At 31.7% G+C, this 22,801-nt stretch overlaps 1 protein-coding gene across 3 annotated transcripts in view; it reads left to right on the top strand.

Annotated features, from left to right (window-relative positions):
* The window catches only part of LOC108907710 (protein polybromo-1), a 35,851-nt gene that overhangs the window by 371 nt on the left and 12,679 nt on the right, over nt 1-22,801 (top strand). For 2 of the 3 annotated variants that reach the window (XM_018711503.1, XM_018711505.1), the window contains exons 2-15: nt 4-153; nt 203-513; nt 2,485-2,914; nt 2,970-3,137; nt 3,678-3,965; nt 5,680-5,742; nt 5,963-6,148; nt 6,750-7,066; nt 7,216-7,722; nt 10,665-11,329; nt 11,390-11,619; nt 13,973-14,139; nt 14,202-14,374; nt 14,557-14,729. In XM_018711503.1, the coding sequence (XP_018567019.1) occupies nt 28-153; nt 203-513; nt 2,485-2,914; nt 2,970-3,137; nt 3,678-3,965; nt 5,680-5,742; nt 5,963-6,148; nt 6,750-7,066; nt 7,216-7,722; nt 10,665-11,329; nt 11,390-11,619; nt 13,973-14,139; nt 14,202-14,374; nt 14,557-14,729 (3,804 nt within the window). In that variant the 5' untranslated portion in view covers nt 4-27. The remainder of the gene's footprint in view (nt 1-3; nt 154-202; nt 514-2,484; nt 2,915-2,969; nt 3,138-3,677; nt 3,966-5,679; nt 5,743-5,962; nt 6,149-6,749; nt 7,067-7,215; nt 7,723-10,664; nt 11,330-11,389; nt 11,620-13,972; nt 14,140-14,201; nt 14,375-14,556; nt 14,730-22,801) is intronic. The other variant, XM_018711504.1, reaches the window with a different exon arrangement.

Raw genomic sequence — 22,801 nt, 5'->3', positions numbered from 1 at the left:
AAGAGGGAGATATACTTTTGGTAAAATATGAGCAAGAGGCGAAGAACTAGTTCTATCGCAAGTAGAGGACAAGAGGATGATTCTTTAGATGATTTAGAAGCTTCTACTAGTAGCGGGCCCATAATGAGAAAGAGGAAGAAAAATTTGGATCCTGTAAGTTGGTAAATTACGTAGAACGATAAATAATGTCATTATATTTCAGAGTGAACTATGCCACCAAATTTATGATATAATAAGGAACCATAAAAAGGATGACGGTTTATTATTATGTGACTCTTTTATAAGAGTACCGAAACGTCGACAGGAACCAGGCTATTATGACGTGGTCAGTAATCCAATGGATTTACTTAAAGTTCAGCAGAAACTTAGAACAGAAGAATATGAGGATCTTGATGACATGGAAAGTGATATAGAATTAATTGTAAATAATACTAAAGCTTTTTATAAAAGAACTTCACAAGAATATAAAGATGCCATTGAATTGTGGGAACTATTCCTGTCAAACAAAAATAAGTAAGTTATGTTTATTACAGTGTTTTTTTTTATGTTTTGAATAGGTTACGAGTGTACACATAGTGTTATATATTCCACCGACAAAATTTTACAGGTGATCCTTTTACTAAAATGTTAATGAACCTATTTGCTGGCGTGTTAGATCATCTGACTTGATATCGTATTATTATTATCGTTTTACTTATAGCATAGAAAAAATGTAACCATACTTTACCTCACATTTCTAAAAAATCAGGAGACATTGAAACTTCTAATAAAATTTCTAATCAAATTTTTGTAAAAAATTATTGCTTTTAATATCTTGTGTCCGTGTTCAGTTAAAGCAGATTGTTGGGATCGGGAGCTTAAATTTCAGTTTATTGTGAGATTCGATTCATTATAAAATCATTAAATCTGAGACCGTTATCTATGAAAGCCATTAAAAAATTAGGCTGTTCTTCATAATTATTACAAGACTGTTATAAATTGATGAATAATATCTGTTATAACGAATTGAGAGGTTAAATATAAACAAAAAGATAAAAAGTCTCAAAAAATGAGTTAATGTTGGCACAAAAAAAAATTAAGGGAATTAAGGTTTAAGGTTCTAAAAAATTATCACCCTATAGATGATTTTAAATGGAAATTAGTAAATTCTGTGGATCATCAAAAATATATTGCACATACTGAATTTTAATGAATTTTATAACAAATAGGTAAAATCAATGAAAATTACTTAAAAAAAAAAAATAAAACAGAATTTCAAAAATGGAGTGACTGGGCCTACATATGAACTTAAATTTCAATTTTGGTCTTGTTTTTATTAAAACATGCACATATTTCTAAATATAACTTTTCAAAATTACAAATCCTAAGCTGTTACGATTTTTATTGTGTGAAAATTTTTGAAAAAATTGACTTATTACAACTTTTTAAAATAAATATATCTTTATCGAAATTGCTATAGTTATTTTGAAGTGCATAAAATAAGGTTTTTGAAAAAAATTGCTGATACCATACAGCTATTAAAAAATATTTAACCTTATTTGTTTTAGTTATTTTGCTAATGAATGAGTGATGAAGGCATATGTAAAAACTTCTACGGGATTAGAATATGCAATCAAAAAACCAATTGAACGTTAACTTAAAAATATAATGAAAGAAAAAATTGAATATTTCAGAAAAAATATTTGCAGAAAATTATATAGGACCATATTACAAATTTTTTGATAATAGTCATTCATTTATTGAGCTTCCAGTTTTGCTGGAAATTAATTTCACCAACTCCTCTTTTTAACAAACTTCTTACATTTTAATTGCTCCATAATAGTAATATTTTTAATTACGATTCCAGAAGTATATGTCATACTTTTTATATTTTGTACGCTTTTGACTCAAATTAAAAAAAAAATTTTTACCTGCTATATCTTTTTTAAATTCAAATTCAATTGTTTTTCAATTTGCCCGTGTTAATAAAAGTACATATTTGTTTATTTTGTTGCAAAAACTATGTTTTTAATTTATTTTATAACAGTTAATAATATAATTAATAAGGCCGCTTGTAAACAACAGTTTTTTAGCCGTTTGTAAGCCTGGGGAATCCCCCGTAGATTCATAAGGTTGATCGGGGGATATTGATTGTTATGGAAGTATGTTAACACATAGGGTAACCGAGACCCAGAATTTAAAAATCTGAGAATATAGGTATTGTCTTCGTGTACAAGGATACACGTTTTTTTCCCCGACCCGATGAATTCACCGGCCGAAAAATCGTGTCGTTTACAAGCGGCCTAAGGCTTTATATATTTATGAAATAGTTGCTTTTAAATATAATACTACATTTAGCTTTTAACTTGACACTGTTATCGATGTTGGGTAATATAAATATTTTTTTGTAATCTAGGAATCTTCAATTATCAATTTTTCTACAGACTTAATACTAAAAAGAATGTAGTAACTGATCTTTGTTAAAAAATTTGATGTACATTTCAGGCTATTGAATGTAGAAGAACCCAAAAAGTGTGTAAATAGTAGGCAAAGTAAAAATTCCAGGAAATCTTCTAAGAATGAAAGTAGAACTAGTATAAACCACGACGAAGACACGAATGACTCTTCTATTTGCGACGACGACGAAACGAACCACTTTGAAGACCTGTTTACTGCTGTTATGTCTGCCACAGACGATAACAACAAACCGTTACACTCAGCTTTCCAGTTGTTACCGTCGAAGAAAAAGTATCCCGAGTATTACGAAGTTATCGAGCAACCGATCGATTTGAAGATGGTAGCGGTGAAAATTCAGAATAACAAATATAACAACATATTGGAATTGGAAAGGGACTTAATGTTAATGTGCAAGAACGCCTGCTTATTTAATGAACCTGGATCTCAGATTTATAAAAATGCCAAGGCTTTGAAAAAGGTAATTTGTCTCGGTTGCGGTTTCATCGAATTTAATTTAATCGTTCACCTTTTAGATAGTGCAAATGAAGAAAATTGAAATGGAGCATTCCAAGTTGCCAGTAGGTAAAATCAGTGAGAGGATACGAAATAAAAGGCTACGCGCTAACATGTCGTTGTCCGCGGTGACGGCTTCACTTAAAGATGATGATTCAGATTTGGATGCAGAACAGGATGAAGAAGACGTAAGTTTCTACAGTTTAATTAACCTTTTCAGGATTTATTGTCACCGTAATCATGTATATTGCACGATTGAAGTGATTTCTGTACTCTTAATTTTTTTTTGTTTATATGAAAAGTTCGAATTTTTTGAACTGACGCAAAGAATGGGGTGTTTGCCACCTTTTTAGATATTAACAGATAATTAAATAGTCTGAGAAAAAAGGTACCCCCCATATTCCTAAATTTGAACGAGAAAAATGCTCCTACATTTTTGCCCATTGCAGTGTAACACCCTTCATAATTATAAATTTATCTTACAAATAGCTAATTTTGACAAAATTGAAAAGCTATGCAAAGCCAAAATAAAATTGTTCTTCAAAAATCACAAAATATTTTGTTGCCAATGTTTACAGTAGTTTTTTTTTTGGAAACTAACAACCTATGTCTCAAAAACAGGAGTTAACACCTTTATTATGCTGTTAATTATGAATATACTTACGAAAACTATATAATCTGTGTAATTTATGTGGTTTCTGCCGTCCAAACGCATGTCGTATGTTTAGGTGAATGTGCCAGTGGATGCCGACAACCCCCAGTGGAAGCTATTCGAAGCCGTAAGGACGGTAACTGGAAACAATGGAATTCCACTGGCGGAACCGTTTTGGCGATTACCATCTCGCAGGTTTTATCCAGATTACTACCGCGAAATAAAAAATCCAGTATCTTTAACCCAAATAAGACGGAAGCTGTTAAATAAAGCCTATGGGACAGTTAGTGAGGTAGCTGGCGATATGACGATTATGTTTGAAAACGCCAAAAAGTATAACATCACCACGTCTAAATTGTATAAGGTAAGATCGATAAAATTTGTAGATAGTCAATATTTTTAATGGTGCGTGTTATTTTACTAAATTGGACACATTTTTATGTTTAGTACTTTACTAGCAAAATCAAGAAATTATGAAGTTTAATCTCCTATTTTCTTCATTTCCTGAACAACTTTTTTTTATACTAGCTGACACGACACGTCGTATCCGAATTTCAATAAATTTGTTTGTGATAAGCACTTTCAGTTTTTCCCGAGTTTTTCAGTTTTCCGGACAAATTTTCCAATTTTTCGGACTATTACGTATTTTCAGTGCAATGCTCCTTATTCGCGGGTGATACGTTCCGAAAATTTACCATGAAAATAGAATCCATGAATAGGGAGTGACATTTTGTATGTAAATATAGAGAGATACGTTCTAAGGTTGCAAAATAATAATTATAAATTCTGAACAAAGCCGAAGACGCGTATTACTCCATCAAAGTCATTGCAAGGAATCAAAAATTGAAGCAATGAAACAAAAGATTCGGCACCAATCGTGGCATTTATCAAATGCCATAGTAGCACGTTGAAGAGAGCGATATCAGTGGCGGCTTTTGTCAGCTGCACGATACTAAGATTTATTGTTTATAAAAATTTTGATACCTACTTGTCTATTTTGGCAAATTATTATTACACATTATACTCAAAATATAAGTATCGCTACGTTCGGATCCGCGTAAACAGAATATTTCACCCGTGAATAGGGAAAGTGATCACAATTTTTTGGTCCGGAATCCGTAAAGCTTTGACTGTAATGATGTTCGGTGCCAGAAAATTCATCATAAGTGTTTTCATTTAAGAGTAAACAGTTAATGAAATATTAACAAGACAATAACTTTTTTTATTTCATCGAAATTCTTTAAAGTGACCGCAAAAATCGCCCGTTTTTTCACAATTCGCAGAGAACTAAAGAAAATAGATAAAAATATGTTTTTGGTCTCAAATTACTCATCGTAAAAAATTAAGATGAGCGTAGCTATTAGTTTTTTGGAAATTTTCAAATCACCCCTATTTAGGGGTTGAAAAGACGCCCAAATTGAAGAATTGAATATTACCAATAAATATAAAAACTATTAGCACGTGAATTTTTCTGTCGAATGATTCTTGATACCAAGAAAGAATAATTCTCATGACTGAAATAAGCATGTTGAATTAGAAATTCCACCCTTGAGTACGCTCAGGGGGTGCAATCATCACCAAAAATGGGGAATATCAGAAATAAAGGTAAAAATTCCAAAAAAAATATATTAAGATAATTCACATGCTAATAGTTTTTATATCAATTGGTAATAATCAAATTCTTCATTTTTGTCATTTTTTCAACCCCTAAGTAGGGGTGATTTTTAAAATTTTCAAAATACTAATAGCTACGCTCATCTTAATTTTTTATGACGAGTAATTTGAGACCAAAAACATATTTTTATGTATTTTTTTTTAATTCTCTGCGAATTGTGAAAAAACGGTTGAAAATCACAGGTTCTTTGCGGTCACTCTTTCCTGAAAGCTTGCAATATTTAATTTTTTATTCTTGCACTTTTTTAACAGTTTTACTTTTTTTTTAACAATAATTTAAAGAATGCGAAAATAATTGTTAAATATTTTCGACAGATCTATTAACGACCCTATGATGTTATTTAGGCCTTTTTTCAATTCATTTTATTATATTTTAAATAATTTCCTGTTTTATTTTTTTCTAGGATGCTGTAAAACTACAAAAATTAATGCAAACAAAGGTGCAAGAACTACTTGACATAGATCAGGTAACACAAAGAGTTACTAACAAAAACCGGAAGGTATGCTACTGCACTGGCTTACTTCTTTAACTTGTTTTTCCTAATACACGACTTATATCTTGAACACAGTTAACCTTGCCTTACACTTATCCTACACGGTCGGCTTTTCTCTTGTTTTACGAATCGCTTGCTTTTGGTCGCTACTAACTTCATTATAAAACTATTTGTATTTTGGGTGGGATTTTAGTTTTTGTTTCAGGATACCGATAACGATGTAGACGTTGAACCGATGTCCGCTAGGAGGAAACCGGGGCCTAAGCCTAAAAACTCCACGCCCGGTAACACGACCCCGAGCAGGGGCAGACCCCCGAAGGACTCGATACCTTTAAAAAAGCGGTTGCACGCCTTGGCCAAATACCTGCTGGATTACACGGTAAGTAGCATTTAATGATTTGATAATTTTAATGGTAAGAAAAAATTTCCCTGAGACTTGCTTGTCGTTTTTTGGGAAAACTTATAAATATTTATTGAAGAGAAGTAACAATTGTAAAACTAATTACAAATACTAATAGTCACTTCCTAACAGATGCAAACCAACAATTATACAAGTTTTTATAAATGATTACAAGCCACAGGACCCCCGAGCATAGGCAACCAACAGAGCGCGGTTGGCACTGTCAACTAAATCTCCCTAAACTTTAGAGTTATCAGTCGTAATGATTCGTTTACAATGAACAATGTCAAACTGTTGCATTTGCTCTCGAAATAATGCAATTGCCGAGTGGTTGAAGAAAATGTATTGTCAATCTTATTGTTTCAATAATTTTTAACTTCACCAAAACTTCCAAACAGAATTACTGATCACTGGGGTTGTTAGTTGTAAGCTTATAATCTGAGCTATAGGACTTATTGGAGCCTTTTTTTTTAAAAAGAAGAAGCTAAAAGTTCGGTTTCAAAATACGCCGGTGGGCCGAAGGAAGCATCAGATACAAGTTCGAATGATTTTAAAATTAAGTGACGTAATTTTGTTTTAGTGCGAAGACGGTAGAAAGCCCATGTTGGCTTTTATGGAGAAACCGTCTAAAAAACTGTACCCGGATTACTACGAGGTGATAGCGGAGCCTATCGATTTCCTAGAAATCGAGGCCAAGATAAAAGCGGAACAGTACAGTTGCGAAAATGACCTGGTGAAAGATTTTAAAACGATGTTTAGCAACTGCCGTCAGTATAACGAGGAGAATTCTCCGATCCACGAGGATGCGCTACTTCTAGAGAAATATTTGATGGACAAGGTGGGCCATCAAGTAGTCACACCGGAGAAGGAGAAAAAAGAGAGGGCCGTTGTTAGAGTGTAAGTATTTTATTGGTTATATTTATGAAAATATATAGTAATTTTATTTGAAATGAAATGAACAGTGAACTAAACAAAGTGCTTTAAAAAAAATTGTAAATATTCATTACAGCAATTATGTACGTTTTTCCTTTATTTTGAATTGTTAGATACAAACCGAGGAAACCTTTAACGCCGCTAGAGAAAAACCTTCGAACTCTGTACGAAGCCGCTCGGGATTACCGAGAGCCTAAAGCGAACAGACAGTTGTCCCTAATATTCATGAAATTGCCCTCGAAAATCGACTATCCCGACTACTACGAAGTAATAAGTAATCCGATAGATATGGAGAAAATTGCTCAAAAACTAAAAGCGAACTGTTACGAGAATCTGGATGATTTGGTGTCGGATTTTATCCTCATGTTTGACAATGCCTGTAAATACAATGAACCGGATTCCCAGATATACAAGGATGCGCTCGTCCTGCAGAGAGTCTGCTTTCAAACAAAGTTGCAGCTTAAAGAGGATGATAATAATGTACCTGATGTTCCGGCGGCGATTCAAGATATACTGTTGAACTTGTTCACTAACGTTTACAACCATCAAGACGATGATGGTCGGTGTTACTCGGATTCTATGGCGGATTTACCAGAGCACGATGAAATCGATGGCAAAAAGTAAGTTGTAACTATAATTTGTTGTAATAATATCTCGTTCGACGTAAATTTCAGAGCAACGTAATTTTATTAATAAGAAATTTATGATATGAATGACAATTTTTCCTTCCGCACTAATTTTCCATAATACGCGCCTATGTCCATTAATATTAGCGCCTGCGAAACTCATTTTTATTGTTTTTTTTTATCTAACTACAGATTTTACTTAAATAAAAAACAGTTTCTTTATTTTCATGTAAAAAACCCTAGAAACACTCCGTTGTGTCAGGTTTTTGAGATATCCTAACCTAAAAGTGCAAAACGAAAGCCACTTTTTTTTGCTGTTTGTTAGGTTATGAAACATCACGAGAATTTTTCCCCACGAAACTTGTTATGGCATCTGAAAGTACCACTCTTTCCTTTCATTTTTTTTCCTCCAAGAAACCGTCTGTTCAAGTTGGTTAGTTTGGTGTTACAAAATTCAAGATGGCGGATCCAATATGGCCGATGGAACAAAAAAACGCCTGTTTGAATTTTGTAATTCTGACTTCGGATTCGTAATTGCAACCCAAAAGACCCAAAGGACGAGTGGGAATTTAGTTGTCTGTAATTTTATTTTTCTCTTTTTGAGACTTCACCGGATGCCACTTATTTTCGGAATATCTTCGAATTCGCCTAATTGAGTTGAAAAACGATATCTCATAAAGGAGGATAGATATTCTAATAATTGAAAATAAATTTTGAAGAAGAAAAGTAGTGTTTTGAGACCCCATAACGATTTTTATGGAGAAAAATTACCTCGTGATGTAACATAACCTCAAATATAGCAAATTTTTATGACTCTACCATTTCTATGTACAAAATATTAAGATTTTATTCAGGGATGGATGGAAAAAGTACACCAAACTAAATTTCTATTAATTTTGCCAAATTTCTTTAGAATTTCTATAATTTTTTGCCACATGTGCACATTTACCATTGCACAGAAAATATTCTTACATATTTATCATTTAATTATTTGAGTAAACCGTCATGTTTGATTTGAATACACCGTAGTTCACTAAAAAAATTAATTAAATACACTTAAAGGAAATACACCGACCGTGAAAATAACAAATGGAGATAAGCACGTCAACGGTGTGTCGTTGGTGAATATGCGACTTAAGAGATCCGAACTGAAATGTTAATACGTTTACAGAAAAAATGTTGCAGCATAATAATATTAATAGAAAATAATGACACAGTTTTTTATTTTGGAAAACTGTTTTCGGAAACTGATTAGTCTTTTTTTTTTAATTTATCAGAAAACTCGTATATCGATAAGAATGTGATTGAGTTTAGAATCTGCCTGTCTTTGTTACATTGGATATTTGGACTCTAGTCGTAGCTTAGTATCTTTTAACAGATTGGTGCTACTAGTCCAATCAAATTACTTTTTTAGGTGCCACAAAATAGTTCACTAATTGAAAATATGTAAAAATTAGGAAACATTATTAAATTAAATTATTTTTTTGATTGTATGAAAATTATATTAATTTATTTTTTAACGTTTCTTTGGGCTCCATTCTTCTTCGCTACTACTGGTTAACACGATTTCTTGTTCATTATCATCGTCAAAGTCAAAGTTTTCTTCGTCTGATTCGATTTCATTTTCTGATAAACATGGCTCATCCATATCTTCCTCAATATCTTCAATAACTATAGTTTTTTCTTCGATATTAGAGCAATTGTAATCTTCACACTTCAAACATAAACTAGAACATTTTAATCCATGTTTTCGGCAGCTACACGCGTTAGTTTTGCAATCACCACTTTCACATCTACATGTTTTCTTACTTTGTCTTTTTATTGCTTCAACTAACCGACATTACTTTTACTGTTTTATTATCTCAATAAGATACGTACCATTATGTAAATACAAATTCAGAACTGATAAAAAAGCTTTATGAAATGTACATGAAAAGAAAAAATACACATAGTTCGTTACGTAGGATCGACACATACAATAGTAATATTACAGTCTTCTCAACATGTCGAACCGAGCAAGCAGTATAAAAATAAAAGTTTAATGAAAGAAAATAGGACCAATTGTTGCGGACTATTTTTTATATTAAAGTACAAGCATTCAACTATAACATGTGTAAATTTCAGCCCTTAATATTAATAAATGAGGTCGTGGCGATTTAAAAAAAAAAAAAAAATTCTCGGCCTCTGTTGGACAGTCGTAAGACAGACTTTTTTTTTAAATTCGTGAAAAAATGTCAACTTTCGAATGGCAGTAGATATTTTGATACGAATTGAAATCAAAAAGTTAATTAAAGTTTTATGGGCCCCAAAAAAAAAAAACGATTTTACAATTGTTTTTTGCGATATTTGAAATCGATTTGAGGCTCGCGCAATATTTGTACATAATAGCGTAATTATTAAAGAAAATTTTAAGCCCAACCCCATTCCTAAAGATGTGGCGGCCTATGAATTATTGTGATTTTATAAAAATGCTTTTTTTTTTCGAAAAACTCGATTTTTGCAAAAACTATAAAATATTTTTCAATTTTGAAAAAATCATTTTATTTTGCTCACCAAGTTTCATAAAAAAATATTTATTTTTGAAAGAGATACAGCTATTTGAAAAAATTGCGATTTTTAGCAGTTTTTTTGCAATAACTAATTAATTTATTTATAGATCAAAACCAGTATGGGCTTATTCGATCCGTATTAAAAATTTCTACAACTTTTTTCTGAAATATTTTTTTCTAAAATATTTAGTTTTTTTTATAAATCAAAAAAACTGTTTTTTGTGAACTTTTGAAAATGAAGCCCAAAAATTCAGGTGGGGTAAAGTAGTTCATTGAATTCTCTGGAATTTTTCCTAATTTTTACATATTTCCAATTACTGAACTATTTTTTTTGGCAAAAAACTGAAGTATTTTCGACAATTTGATTGGACTATACTTTGGTTTCAGGGTCCGAGCAGTTTCCTTGGATCTGATTAAGAGACGATTAGACAAAGGGGTTTATAAACGGCTGGACATTTTCCAAGACGACTTTTTCGCATGTCTGGACAGGGCGCGCCGTCTCTCCCGTACCGATTCTCAAACGTTCGAGGATGCCACGGAGCTCCAGATGTACTTCATAAAGCAGAGGGACGAACTTTGCAAGCAAGGCGAGATTTTGTCGTCCCCCGCTCTAATCTACACGGTCGATGACGCTAAGACGGCGATCGAACAATTAAGACAGAGTAAGTTATTGAAAGAGTCCCTGGAGGAGGAGACGGAAACCCGCAGTTCCGACGATTCGATTATAAAAGAGAGCAACATAAACGTTGGCGAGTCCATGACGTGCAACCAGCAGACATTCAAAGTGGGGGAGTTCGTTTATCTCGACGCTAAAGAGAAGGGCTGCGAGCCTCACATCCTCCTGATAGAGAGGCTGTTTGAGAACAACGGGCAGCAGATGCTTTACGGGAACTATTATTTGAGACCGGCCGAAACATATCACCTAACGACTAGGAAATTTTTAGAGCGCGAAGTGTTCAAATCGGACTCGCACGTCACGGTGCCGTTGGAGGAGGTCAAGGATAGATGTTGTGTAGTAAACGTTAAACAGTATTTTACGATGCGACCCGAAGGTTAGTGCGACATACGTTAGAAGATTTCTGATGAAATTTTTATAAATATAAAATTTATAGGTTATGATGAGAAAGACGTTTATGTTTGTGAATCTCGTTATAGTACAAGAAACAGAAGTTTCAAAAAAATTAAAATATATCCCGAGAATCCTACGTTGAAACTGGTACCGAGGGAGGTCCCTATCGAGCCTAAGAGAGTTGTGTCGGTTTTCCGCGAACGCGTGGAAAAGCACAAAGACGAGTTGGCCGAACTGGAAGAGCAGGAAAAACTGACGGAGAAAGATAAACCAGTGAGTCCAATCGACAATATTTTTTTAGCGCGATGGTTTATGTCGTTATGCTGTGGCTTATGTATCTGGTCACATTGCATTTCCTTATCCTTAGCTAGGAATCTTTGTGCCGCCTTTGTTGCTCTTGGGCTTGGCTCTATGGGGGAGACTCGCTATCGGAACCTTAGGCTTACTCTGTTGTTGAGTTCAGTTAATGTTGTTGGTCTTAAAGCCTCTTTGGACTGAATCACTCCTCAGATGGTGGAGATCCTTTGAGACGTTCCGCAACGGTCTCTGTAACTAGTCAGTGATGATTTTGCAACTTAGCGACTTAGCCAACGGTGTAGAATAGCGAAACGTTTGGAAATATTGAATGCGACAGTTACAGAGGCCACTGTGGAATGTTTCGGAAGACTATCATTGTCCGGTTCCGTCCTTATCGGCCTTAGAACCATCAATAAGAACCAATGTGAACATCAGAGTGGGCCTAGGGATTATGATAGCAGGTCCATCACCACAGAACCTAGCCCGAGAACAACCAGAGCAAGTCATAGGTGCCTGGATAAAGACTATGGAACTGGAATGTAAATTCTGTAAGCACCAGGCATTCAAATATATAGGCCATGACATAGCAACTCGAAAAACCATGATATTTTAATTTTTTTAATGTAGAACCTTATTGAAATTCAGATTTTCTAATTTTACTCTTCATTTTTTTTTTTTTATTGAATATCATGCAAAAGTTGTTAGACGATAATGGGGTACTTTCCAACATTTTAATTACACCAGAAAATAAGGGTTTGTTGAAAAAAATAAGAGCCATATTTTTTATTGAAATTTCTATATAAATTCAACGTCATTTAATTAATTTTTAATATAATTACGTCTCAGCTATTATGAAAGAAGGCAACATTTTTTTTTTAAGAAACGATTGAGGCTTCATATTTACGACCTTCTTGGAATTCCTCTTCTTAGCAACATTTTCCGAGATCTCAAAATATTTGCATACTTCGCTTGTGGTCTCTTAAATTTTTCTAAAAATTTTTATATAAAATAAGGGAAATTTCTAAAGTTTTGGGAACACGCAGGAGATTTAGCAGAAGACTAGCATTGTCTAATCACTTCAAATTGCACTTTAATTCTCGTGTACACCGCCACTGACACATGTATTTATAACACAATTGTTGGCAACCTACAATGCATGTGAGGGAGATAGTGCTGGTCAACGTCAGCGATGACGAGGCGAGATTTGTGAATGCACTGCGACTAAAGCACGGCATTATTTGAGGTTACACCAGCTTGTCCAGCAGCGGGATACCAAAATTACTAAAAAGAAAGCTTAAAAGAAAATTAAGTTTTTGCAAGGAAATTTGAAAAAATTAACTATTGATACGTGTTTCTAATGATCAAAGGAAGTCTCTGTATAAATATGACCTCCACTCAAAGTTACACCCTGTATAGTTGCATACAAATTCAGTACAATTACCATCCCAAGTTTCACATACGTGATGTTTTTCAAAAACTTTTAACACCGTGTATCTCGAAAACGAGGTAAAAAATTCGCCTCAAAACAATTTAGAAAATAGACCTTTTTATTATTGGACCATACTTTTGTTTTCATTCTGATAGTAAACGTTTTAAGAATAGTTCAAAATTGTTCCTAATTATAGACTGACATGAATAATTTTGTGTTACCACGCCTACTTCTTATTTCTTCTAGCAGAATGCATCTTTCTCAATCTGAAGCAGCTCTGCCCGAGGCAGAAACGCAAAGAGTGACCGCAAAAAAACCTGTGTTTTTTGCCCATTTTCTCACAATTTGCAGAGAATTAAAAAAATACATAAAAATATGTTTTTGGTCACAAATTACTTGAAATGAGCACAGCTTTTAGTATTTTGAAAATTTTAAAAATCACCCCTACTTAGGTTGATATAAAAACTATTAGCATGTGAATTGTCTTAATATATTTTTTATTAATTATTTCTGATATTTTCTATTTTTGGGGATCATTTCACCCCCTGAGCGCACTTAAGGGTGGATTTTCTAATTCAACATGCTTATTTCAGTCATGAGAATAAATCTTCCTTTGTATTAAGAATTATTCGATAGAAAAATTCACATGCTAATAGTTTTTATATTTATTGGTATATTCAACCCCTAAATAGGGGTGATTTTTGATAATTTTTAAAAAACTAAAAGCTATGGTCATCTTAATTGTTTACGATGAGTAATTTGAGACCAAAAACATATTTTTATCTATTTTCTTTATTTCTCTGCGAATTGTGAAAAAACGGGCGATTTTTGCGGTCACTCCTTATTTGTGTCGGTCTGTACCATGTGGAATCTAAAACAAATTAAACGTTTTTATTCCAGAATGTTGTAGTGTACACGAATATTGAGGTAGACGAGGGTAATACATATTACGAGCAATATAACACGATTTGTTCTGGTGTTGTAAAAACTGGTGATTTTGTCTATGTGGTCGCAGAGGGTGGAAAACAAATCATAGCACAAATTGATACGATTTGGGACACAAAAGAGTAAGTTAACGTTTATGGGTTTATATGCGTCATCTTTAATTAATTTTTATTTTTCTAAATAGTGGAAAGTGTTACTTCCATGGTCCGTGGTTCGTAACGCCTTCGGAAATACCGTATTCGCCAAATAAGTTATTTTATAAGCAGGAGGTTTTTCTGTCTAGTTTGGAGGATGCAAATCCGATTGTCAGTATTATTGGGAAGTGTGCTGTTTTAGACTTTAATGAATACATTTCAAGTAAGTATTAAATTTGTACATTTAAAAAAAAATACCTACGTTATACCGTTCCTTAAGTTTGGTAAATGACGTTCAAAAGGGGAATAGTAAAATTACAAGTAAAAATAGTAAAATTATTTATTTAATTTTTGATTTACAAATAAATTAAAAATTAAAGAAATAATTTGTTTGAACTTTTATAGGCCGGCCGACGGAAATTCCTGAATGTGATGTTTTCATCTGCTCATCCATGTATGATGAAATAAACCATCAAATTACCAAACTTCCTTTGGAGGGATTGAAAAAATACTCTCATAGTCCGACGGTTACGGAGGATGAAACGTACTTTTTTCCTAGGTTAATTAATCCTCAGAAGGTATGTATAATGTTACTTTCTTATTTTTTTTTCACATGAATATTCAAAGTATATTCAAAGAATATTCAAAATATTCAAAGATTAATTAAAGAGTGACCGCAAAATCTGCCTGTTTTTGAGACTTCGACAGAGGCGACAGGAAAAATCCTAAAAATATTCTAAAAATATCCAAAAACTCATCATGAAAAATAAAAATGAGCATCACTCAGTTTTTCGAAAATTTTCAAAAATCACCCTTATTTAGGGGTTGAAAAGACAAAAAAAGTGAACAAATTAAGAATAATCATCAGTTGTAAAACCACAAATATTTCTATGTTATGAAAATAATATATTTTCACATTATTTACAATTTTTGTATATTTGGGGGATGATTTTACCGCTTGGGAGGGATGATTATTTTTGAAAATGATTGATAATATATGGGAGTACTTGTGTATAAATTATTCTAATGAATGTATTTCGAAACATTATTTTTTTCATGCATTATAATTATTTTATGTACTTTGAAGCCGATGGTTGAACTTAGGGGTGGTTTTACCCTCATTTTCCTTCGGATTTAGTTATTGTGGGTTATTGACGGTTCAATTATCATGTATAAAAGAAAAAGAAAAAAAATTTTAACTTTTAATATATTTTTTGCATTTTTAGGCGTTCAGGGAATGATTTCACCCCTTTAGGGCTATTATGGGTTGATTTTCAATCCGGACAAGACTGTATCAAATACGAAATTAGATATTTTCACGTTCATAATATTATGTTATGTACTTTGAAGCCGATGGTTGAACTTAGGGGTGGTTTTACCCTCATTTTCCTTCGGATTTAGTTATTGTGGGTTATTGACGGTTCAATTATCATGTATAAAAGAAAAAGAAAAAAAATTTTAACTTTTAATATATTTTTTGCATTTTTAGGCGTTCAGGGAATGATTTCACCCCTTTAGGGCTATTATGGGTTGATTTTCAATCCGGACAAGACTGTATCAAATGCGAAATTAGATATTTTCACGTTCATAATATTATTTTGATAACAATGCAATATTTTGGATTTTACAACTGTTGATAATTCTTAATTTGTTCACTTTTTTGTCTTTTCAACCCCTAAATAAGGGTGATTTTTGAAAATTTTCGAAAAACTGAAAGTGATGCTCATTTTCATTTTTCATGACGAGTATTTGGATATTTTTAGAATATTTTCAGGATTTTTCCTGTCGCCTCTGTGAAAGTCTCAAAAACAGTCAGAAAAATGGCTTTTTTTGTGGTCACTCTTTATTGAATGCTCCTTTATCAAAGTTGTATAATTTCTCTAAAATGATTTTGCATTTGTTGCATGCACTTTTTTTCACAAGAAAAATTGAGGGAAAAATTACTGTTTTTTTATTAAAGTATTTTTGATAATCCCATTGGACAACTTGATTTCACAAAAAAATTGATTAAAATAGTGTTGAAAAAATATTAAAAAATTATTTATCCTCACCATCCAAAGTTTGATGTTTATATTCGTTTTTATGTATTTTTATTCTACCGAGTTTAACAGAACATCTCATACATTTGTTGGTATAAAAATACATTAAAAAATCACACAAACTTCATTGTCGAAGTTATTTTATAATAGGGTGGAGTTTGGTTTTTACAACTCCACTTTTATTGACCAACATTAAACAACAGAGTAGTTGGACTTTTAATTTAGTTTCCTCTATTTTAATTTTCAGTTTGAGTATAACATCACCTATTTGATACAATGCAATTTCACTGTTCCTCGGGGTGTTGTTATAACCAAATTGCATTTAAATAATTTTGCCGCTGTGTAAAGCAGAAATAACGATATATTTAAAATTTTCAAAGATTTTTTAATATAAAAGAAAAATAGATTTCTATGGCGGATAATTGGATATTTTTGTGGTGACTGGTCTAGCTAAACATAATTTTGCTAAATTTGTAGCTTTATTGACAATTTTTTAACATCTAGACCAACTTACCTCTATTTTCAAAGTACAACGGTTTTTCGGGTTGATATGCCGTGTCCTATGTACCTGGTCGTCACCAGTTACAGAATTGCCTTTTGCTTCCTTAGCCTTAACTAGGAATCTATGATGTGACTTTGTTGTTCTTGGGCTGGGCTCTGTGGAGGCTAAGTAAGAAGTCTCAAGCTAAGATTGTTTTAAAATTACACAAAAAAATGTCTCTTGTTATGCAATTTTAATTGCTATATTGTAATATGCATTGGACTTTGTAAACAGGTAAGTTTCTCTCAGTGTGGTGTTTGCCACGTTTTCAGATATTAACAGAAAATTAAATATTGTGACAAAAAACTTACCCTGTAAGAAATTCATGAATAATTTACAATTTCAAGATTTTGGGTGTTACAGAGCTTTTATAAATGATTACAAGTCACGCAACAAGTAATTTTGTTTGGAACAATAATTTTATTTTCTTCACATTGTCCATTAAACTTCGGTAAAATTAAAATTTAGTCAAACAATAAGATTACATTAAGACGCAAGCAATTTTCTGTTTCACCGGCTGATGGTGGGTGTAATTTTCCGCGAAATTTTATTCAACCAATCAGCAACCGCATTATCTTAGATTAGGCGCAACATTGTTCATTGTCAACAAATCATTATCATTGATGACGCTAAGATTTATGGATTTTTTGTTAACAGTTGGGTTGACTAAATTCGGCAGTCACATGGCTTGTAATCATTATTTTATAAAAGCCCTGTATTTGTTTTCTCAGATGTCAGAGAATATTCAATAGGTATTGTTTTTTTCTGAGCAGGTGATAGAAGGCTAAATAAAGAGTGACCGCAAAAATCGCCCGTTTTTTCACAATTCGCGAGAACTAAAGAAAATAGTTAAAAATATGTTTTTGCTCTCAAATTACTCGTAAAAAATTAAGATGAGCATTTTAGTTTTTTGAAAATTTTCAAAAATCACCCCTATTTACGAGTTGAAAAGACACCCAAAATGATTTGGTTATTACCAATAAATGTAAAAACTATTAGCATGTGAATTTTTCTATCGAATGATTCTTGATATAAGGAAAGATTTATTCTTATGACTGAAATAACCATGTTGAATTAGAAAATCTACCCTTAAGCGCGCTCAGGGGGTGGAATCATCCCCAAAAATAGAGAATATCAGAATTAATTGTAAAAATTAAAAAAAAATATATAACGATAATTCACATACTATACTCCGCGGTCGAAATTATAAAGAGTGACTCATCGCTAGCTTTTGGACTAGTAAGGGGGATGAAGCGTGCCGGGAACGAAAATCCATTGATGTGTCTGCGTAAAAGGCAACAAGATATAGAAAATATTGAAAAAAGATAATAAAACATAACATCTAATATTTTTTTACGGTTTGCTATAACCGGCACTTTGATCCATTTTAATTATTACAGCATTTTAAAACGTCCAAGTTGTGTTTTTTTAATTTATAAATTTATTATAGCAATGGAATTAGACCCCTCGTCTACGCTTATGCTATGACGTTTCTCAGGACGGCTAAATCAAGTCCGTTTACACCCACTAAAAAATAATTTTCCTATTCCCTACCAAGTGCAAAAGACAGAGATAGAATATAGATCGACGTTCAGTGTAACTCAGTCTATAGACGATTATAGATTCTATCGATGTGCGTAGCGAGCGGCACAAAGATAAATAATATTGGACCGTTATAAAAATCATTTTATATTTTATGCGCATTTTAGTAATAGTGTATTTATATTATGTCTTAGTCACTCTCTATAATTTCGACCGCGGAGTATAATAGTTTTTATATCAATGGGTAATATTCAAATTTTTCATTTTTGGCATTTTTTCAACCCCTAAGTAGGGGTGATTTTTTAAATTTTCAAAATACTAAAAGCCATGCTAATTTCAGTTTTTTACGACAAGTAATTTGCGACCAAAAACATATTTTTATGTATTTTTTTTAATTCTCTGCAAATTGTGAAAAAACGGGCGAAAATCACAGGTTTTTTGCAGTCACTCTTTTCTTAGTCGAACAAGCACTGACCTACTTCAAAAAAATAGGTTGAATTTAAGTATAATATAAAGGTGGTCATTCTATTTAAAAAAAGTAATTACTGGTAAATAAAAGGTACATGCCATAAAAGGAAATTTTTTATTATTGAGATTCGATAAATGTTTATTCAACGAAAGTCTGTCTAGTTAGAAAACTTAAAAAAAAAATCAAATATTACCGTTTAGAATTTTTTAATAAATTAAAAGAAAAACAAGTTACCTTATATAAAAAGATATCACAAATGCTACTTTTAGAAAATAAAATTATAGCCACATACCAAATTGGAATTGGAAAAAGTAAATAATGAATTATATATATTTTTAAATTAAGCTAGTTTAGCTTTTCAGTCATTAGTTAGACCGAAATAAGTAGTTGTAATACTACTTCAAATAATAAGCGCTCTGACTGTCAATAAGGACATTTTCCAAAATATAATAATAAAATTTTTCCTGTTTGATGTATATTTTTTTCCTGTCGCTGTATATTTAGTTTACCCTGAAAATATATTGTTCAATATTACAAAATTATTTTTGGGGCCTGATCAAGGTAACTATATGTTCAAATTGTATATGAAGAAATGGGATAAAAAAAACCTTTAAGTAAACTATTAAAAATTATCAGAGGAAATGGTGCAACTAAAATTACTGTTTGTTCAACATGCAGTATGTTCATAACGAAATGTATAATTGCGATAGAAAATTCGGTAAATTTTTTTGGGAAAACATTTGAATATGCGATATTTATATTTATTTAACTCTTGTCATAATGATTTTCTTCATACAGGATGGGGTTTTCTTTTACAATTTTTTAACTACTCCTGTTTAAAAATTAAGAAAACTTGACATTTAAAATTTTTATTAAATAATTTCCGAATTTACATAGCAGCTATTCCGGTTGCTAATAATTTTAATAGTTAGTCATTATTAAAATATTTATCGATCCAGGTAGATTTATAGGTACATACTTATTAAACTTATAGACCCGGGAAAAAAATGTCAACGAGATAAGATATTTTTTCTATGGCCAGTGGCGGCCTTAGGGGGTGTCAAGCAGGGCAATCGCTTGGGGATCTTGCTCTTGCAGGGGCCTCGCACAACAAAGCAGCAAGATGTCAGACATGACTAATAAGTAGTAATAGTTGTCTAAATAAAATTTCTCATTTAGATTTATTTAATGATCGATATCAAAATCAAATAATTTGTCAGTGGATAATATTTTTTGTAATTTGACTGTAAAACATAATTGAAAAATATGTTTGAATCTTGTACATTATTTTATCATTATTAAAAATGTGTCGTCTTTGTATTTGTTAACTTTTAAAATCTCTTAATATAATATTTGAAAACTCAAAATTTATCACTTTTGGGTTTTTCTTAAATCAGCAGAAATATCTACATTCAAATTTACGTACATTTCGCAAAGATCTGCTGCCTAGAGCCTCGCAATGTTTAAGGTCGCCACTGGCCATGACCTAAGTATCTGGTCGCCTCCAGTTACAAACTTACAATGCGCTTCCTTAACCTTAGCTAGGAATCTTTTTCATACTCTTGTTGTTCTCAAGACAGATTCTGCGTGGGTTCCAGCCAACTTTTTGGCAACTACTCTTTTTTATATCTTTGCTGAACTCTCAGGATCACATCAGTTAACAATTAATTTTTCTGTTTCTTATTAAACTTAAATTTTAACTTCTAGAGATAAGGTAGGTATTGAACAAACAACGAAACAAACAAAACTGGGATGTTTTGGGTAAGTTGGTCAGTTGTGTAGAAAATTGTATCAACCACAAATTGTACAATTAATTGTTATGTTAGCGACCCATCTAAAAATAGAAAACAATTTGTTCCTTATGAAAGCAACTGCAGTAAAATGCTGATTCTTCGGAAAAGAGATCCACAAGGGTCAATCTCAGATCCACTACTCTTTCTTCGTTAAGTGAATGATTTGTGCCTGTATTTATGAAAATACTTAATAGTCAGCTGTTCACTATCATTTATTCACCTACACCTGTTAATTGTTGTTAATAATAATAAATGAATCGATCTTTATACTGTATTAAAAAAAATGTTTTATCCAACTATACAAAAATATATAGGGTCCTCCATAAAAAAAGACAAGTCGGTTTACTTTGATATTATGTGATGTTCATTTATTTGAAATAAGTAGAAGTAACAAAGTACAGATGACTTATAAAATATTTGCAAACACAGTGTATAGGTAGTTGATCTGATTTGGTTCTAACGGACTGAATTTAAAGAGGATGCCAATAAAGCTGTATTTTCTGCCGTAAACATTCTGCAGAAATAGATATTAAACGTAAAACTTGTTATACACATATCACATCAATCATGTATCAAATCACCTAAGACAGTAAGTATTATAAAACCTACATAAAACTTTACAGACTATCAACCAAAAAGCAGTCTTATGTTTTATTCTACTCTGTATTAGGTTGTGGGATATTTGGTTGGGCAACTTTTCTACGTATCAGCAGCAGGTATTTATTACACAAAAAACAGGTATATATTGATTGATTATAGAAAATATATTTGACATTATTTAAAGTTTAAAGGTAAAGGAATGTGAACTAATTGCTAATATCGATATTTAACAAATTCTGATATATCTTCTGCGTCTTTTTCCAAATTAAAAATGGTTTTCATTACATAATATTTTTTTTTACTGCAAGGAGTATTTTAGGTCATACCTCACTAGTATTTTTTTATTTTTCTCAAAATTTATAGGCTGTAATCCCAGTTTTTAAATATGTCCGTAATATTGGATCGATAACAAACGGTTTTGTAAATCATTCTTGAACTTTGTCTGTCATTTTTATCCACTTTATTATTTGATTTCCAAACAATACCAACTAAATCATTCAGTGAAAATTTAACAATTTCGAACTAGTCAATGTGCAAGTTATTGCTTTAAAATTATTTTATGGTCAATATGTAGTTTTGTAAATAAAGTAATACCTAGTTAAAATCTGCAGTTTCTTCTGCAGTATTATTTATTGCATAATTTCTGTTGCATCAACATGCTATATTATAGTAAAATATTTTTGGGGATATATGTTTCGATGATTATTTCCAGGACATTTTTATAAACTTCCATCATCCATGTTATAATTACACTTACACTTCTTTGCTTGATCACCCAATATTCGAACCGAGGCACTTCTGTTCTTGTTTTTTAGTTTTTTAGAATTTTAATGATATGACCACGACTAGGTAAATTGATTAAATGATTTTTTACGACTTATCAGACTTTTAATGAAACCTTTGAGCTTTTTCTTTAATTTTCACAGTATTTTCAAATATTTGTTACACTATTTTTTTCACGTCCTGTATATTCAAATCTAGTTTTTATAAATTCAAGAAGTGTAAATCCGTTTTGAAATAATGTAAAATTTCATTAACCACACAAAGTTTCTTTAACCGTTTGTACAAATTCACCCCATTTTCTTTTCTAGTAATTTTAAATTTACCGCGTAACGCCGTTCGTCGTGTCTGGTAGCGAGATTAACCTCAACTTCTGTCATAAATTGGTTGGTTTGTGGACTAGCGTGTGGTATAGTGTTTCCGAAATATTTAATAATAATTTTCTGATTCTTTTAATCTTATTGTTTAAATAAGAGTAGAATGTGAATACAGTTTGAAGAAATCAACAGGATAATACAATGGAGAGTGCTCCTTTTCCAGCAAACGTAAAATTATTTTCGTCTTATCTATGTAATGACCTAAAATGAGAGTTCGCATGAATATAAAAATAACATTCTATTAATTGCAATCTATTTTCTTTTTTATACAAGTGAATTCATTTATTAGTAAAATTTAACAAACCAGTATTACTTATAAACTACAAAATCTGTATTTTTTACATATTTATGGTGATTACATTTATAAATTTAGAGGACATATCAGATGTTTACTATCATTTTTTCGGTCACCTTTATAAACCTTGTGATAAAATTTAGCTTTAATAAAAGCGTTCTGCAAAATTTAGACATGTTTTAGCATTGTTTGGTTCCAATCATAAAAACACATT

Source organism: Anoplophora glabripennis, unplaced genomic scaffold (assembly GCF_000390285.2).
Source record: "Anoplophora glabripennis isolate ALB-LARVAE unplaced genomic scaffold, Agla_2.0 scaffold200, whole genome shotgun sequence".
Taxonomy (NCBI): Eukaryota; Metazoa; Arthropoda; class Insecta; order Coleoptera; family Cerambycidae; genus Anoplophora; species Anoplophora glabripennis.
This window is presented reverse-complemented; position numbering and strand designations above follow the sequence as displayed.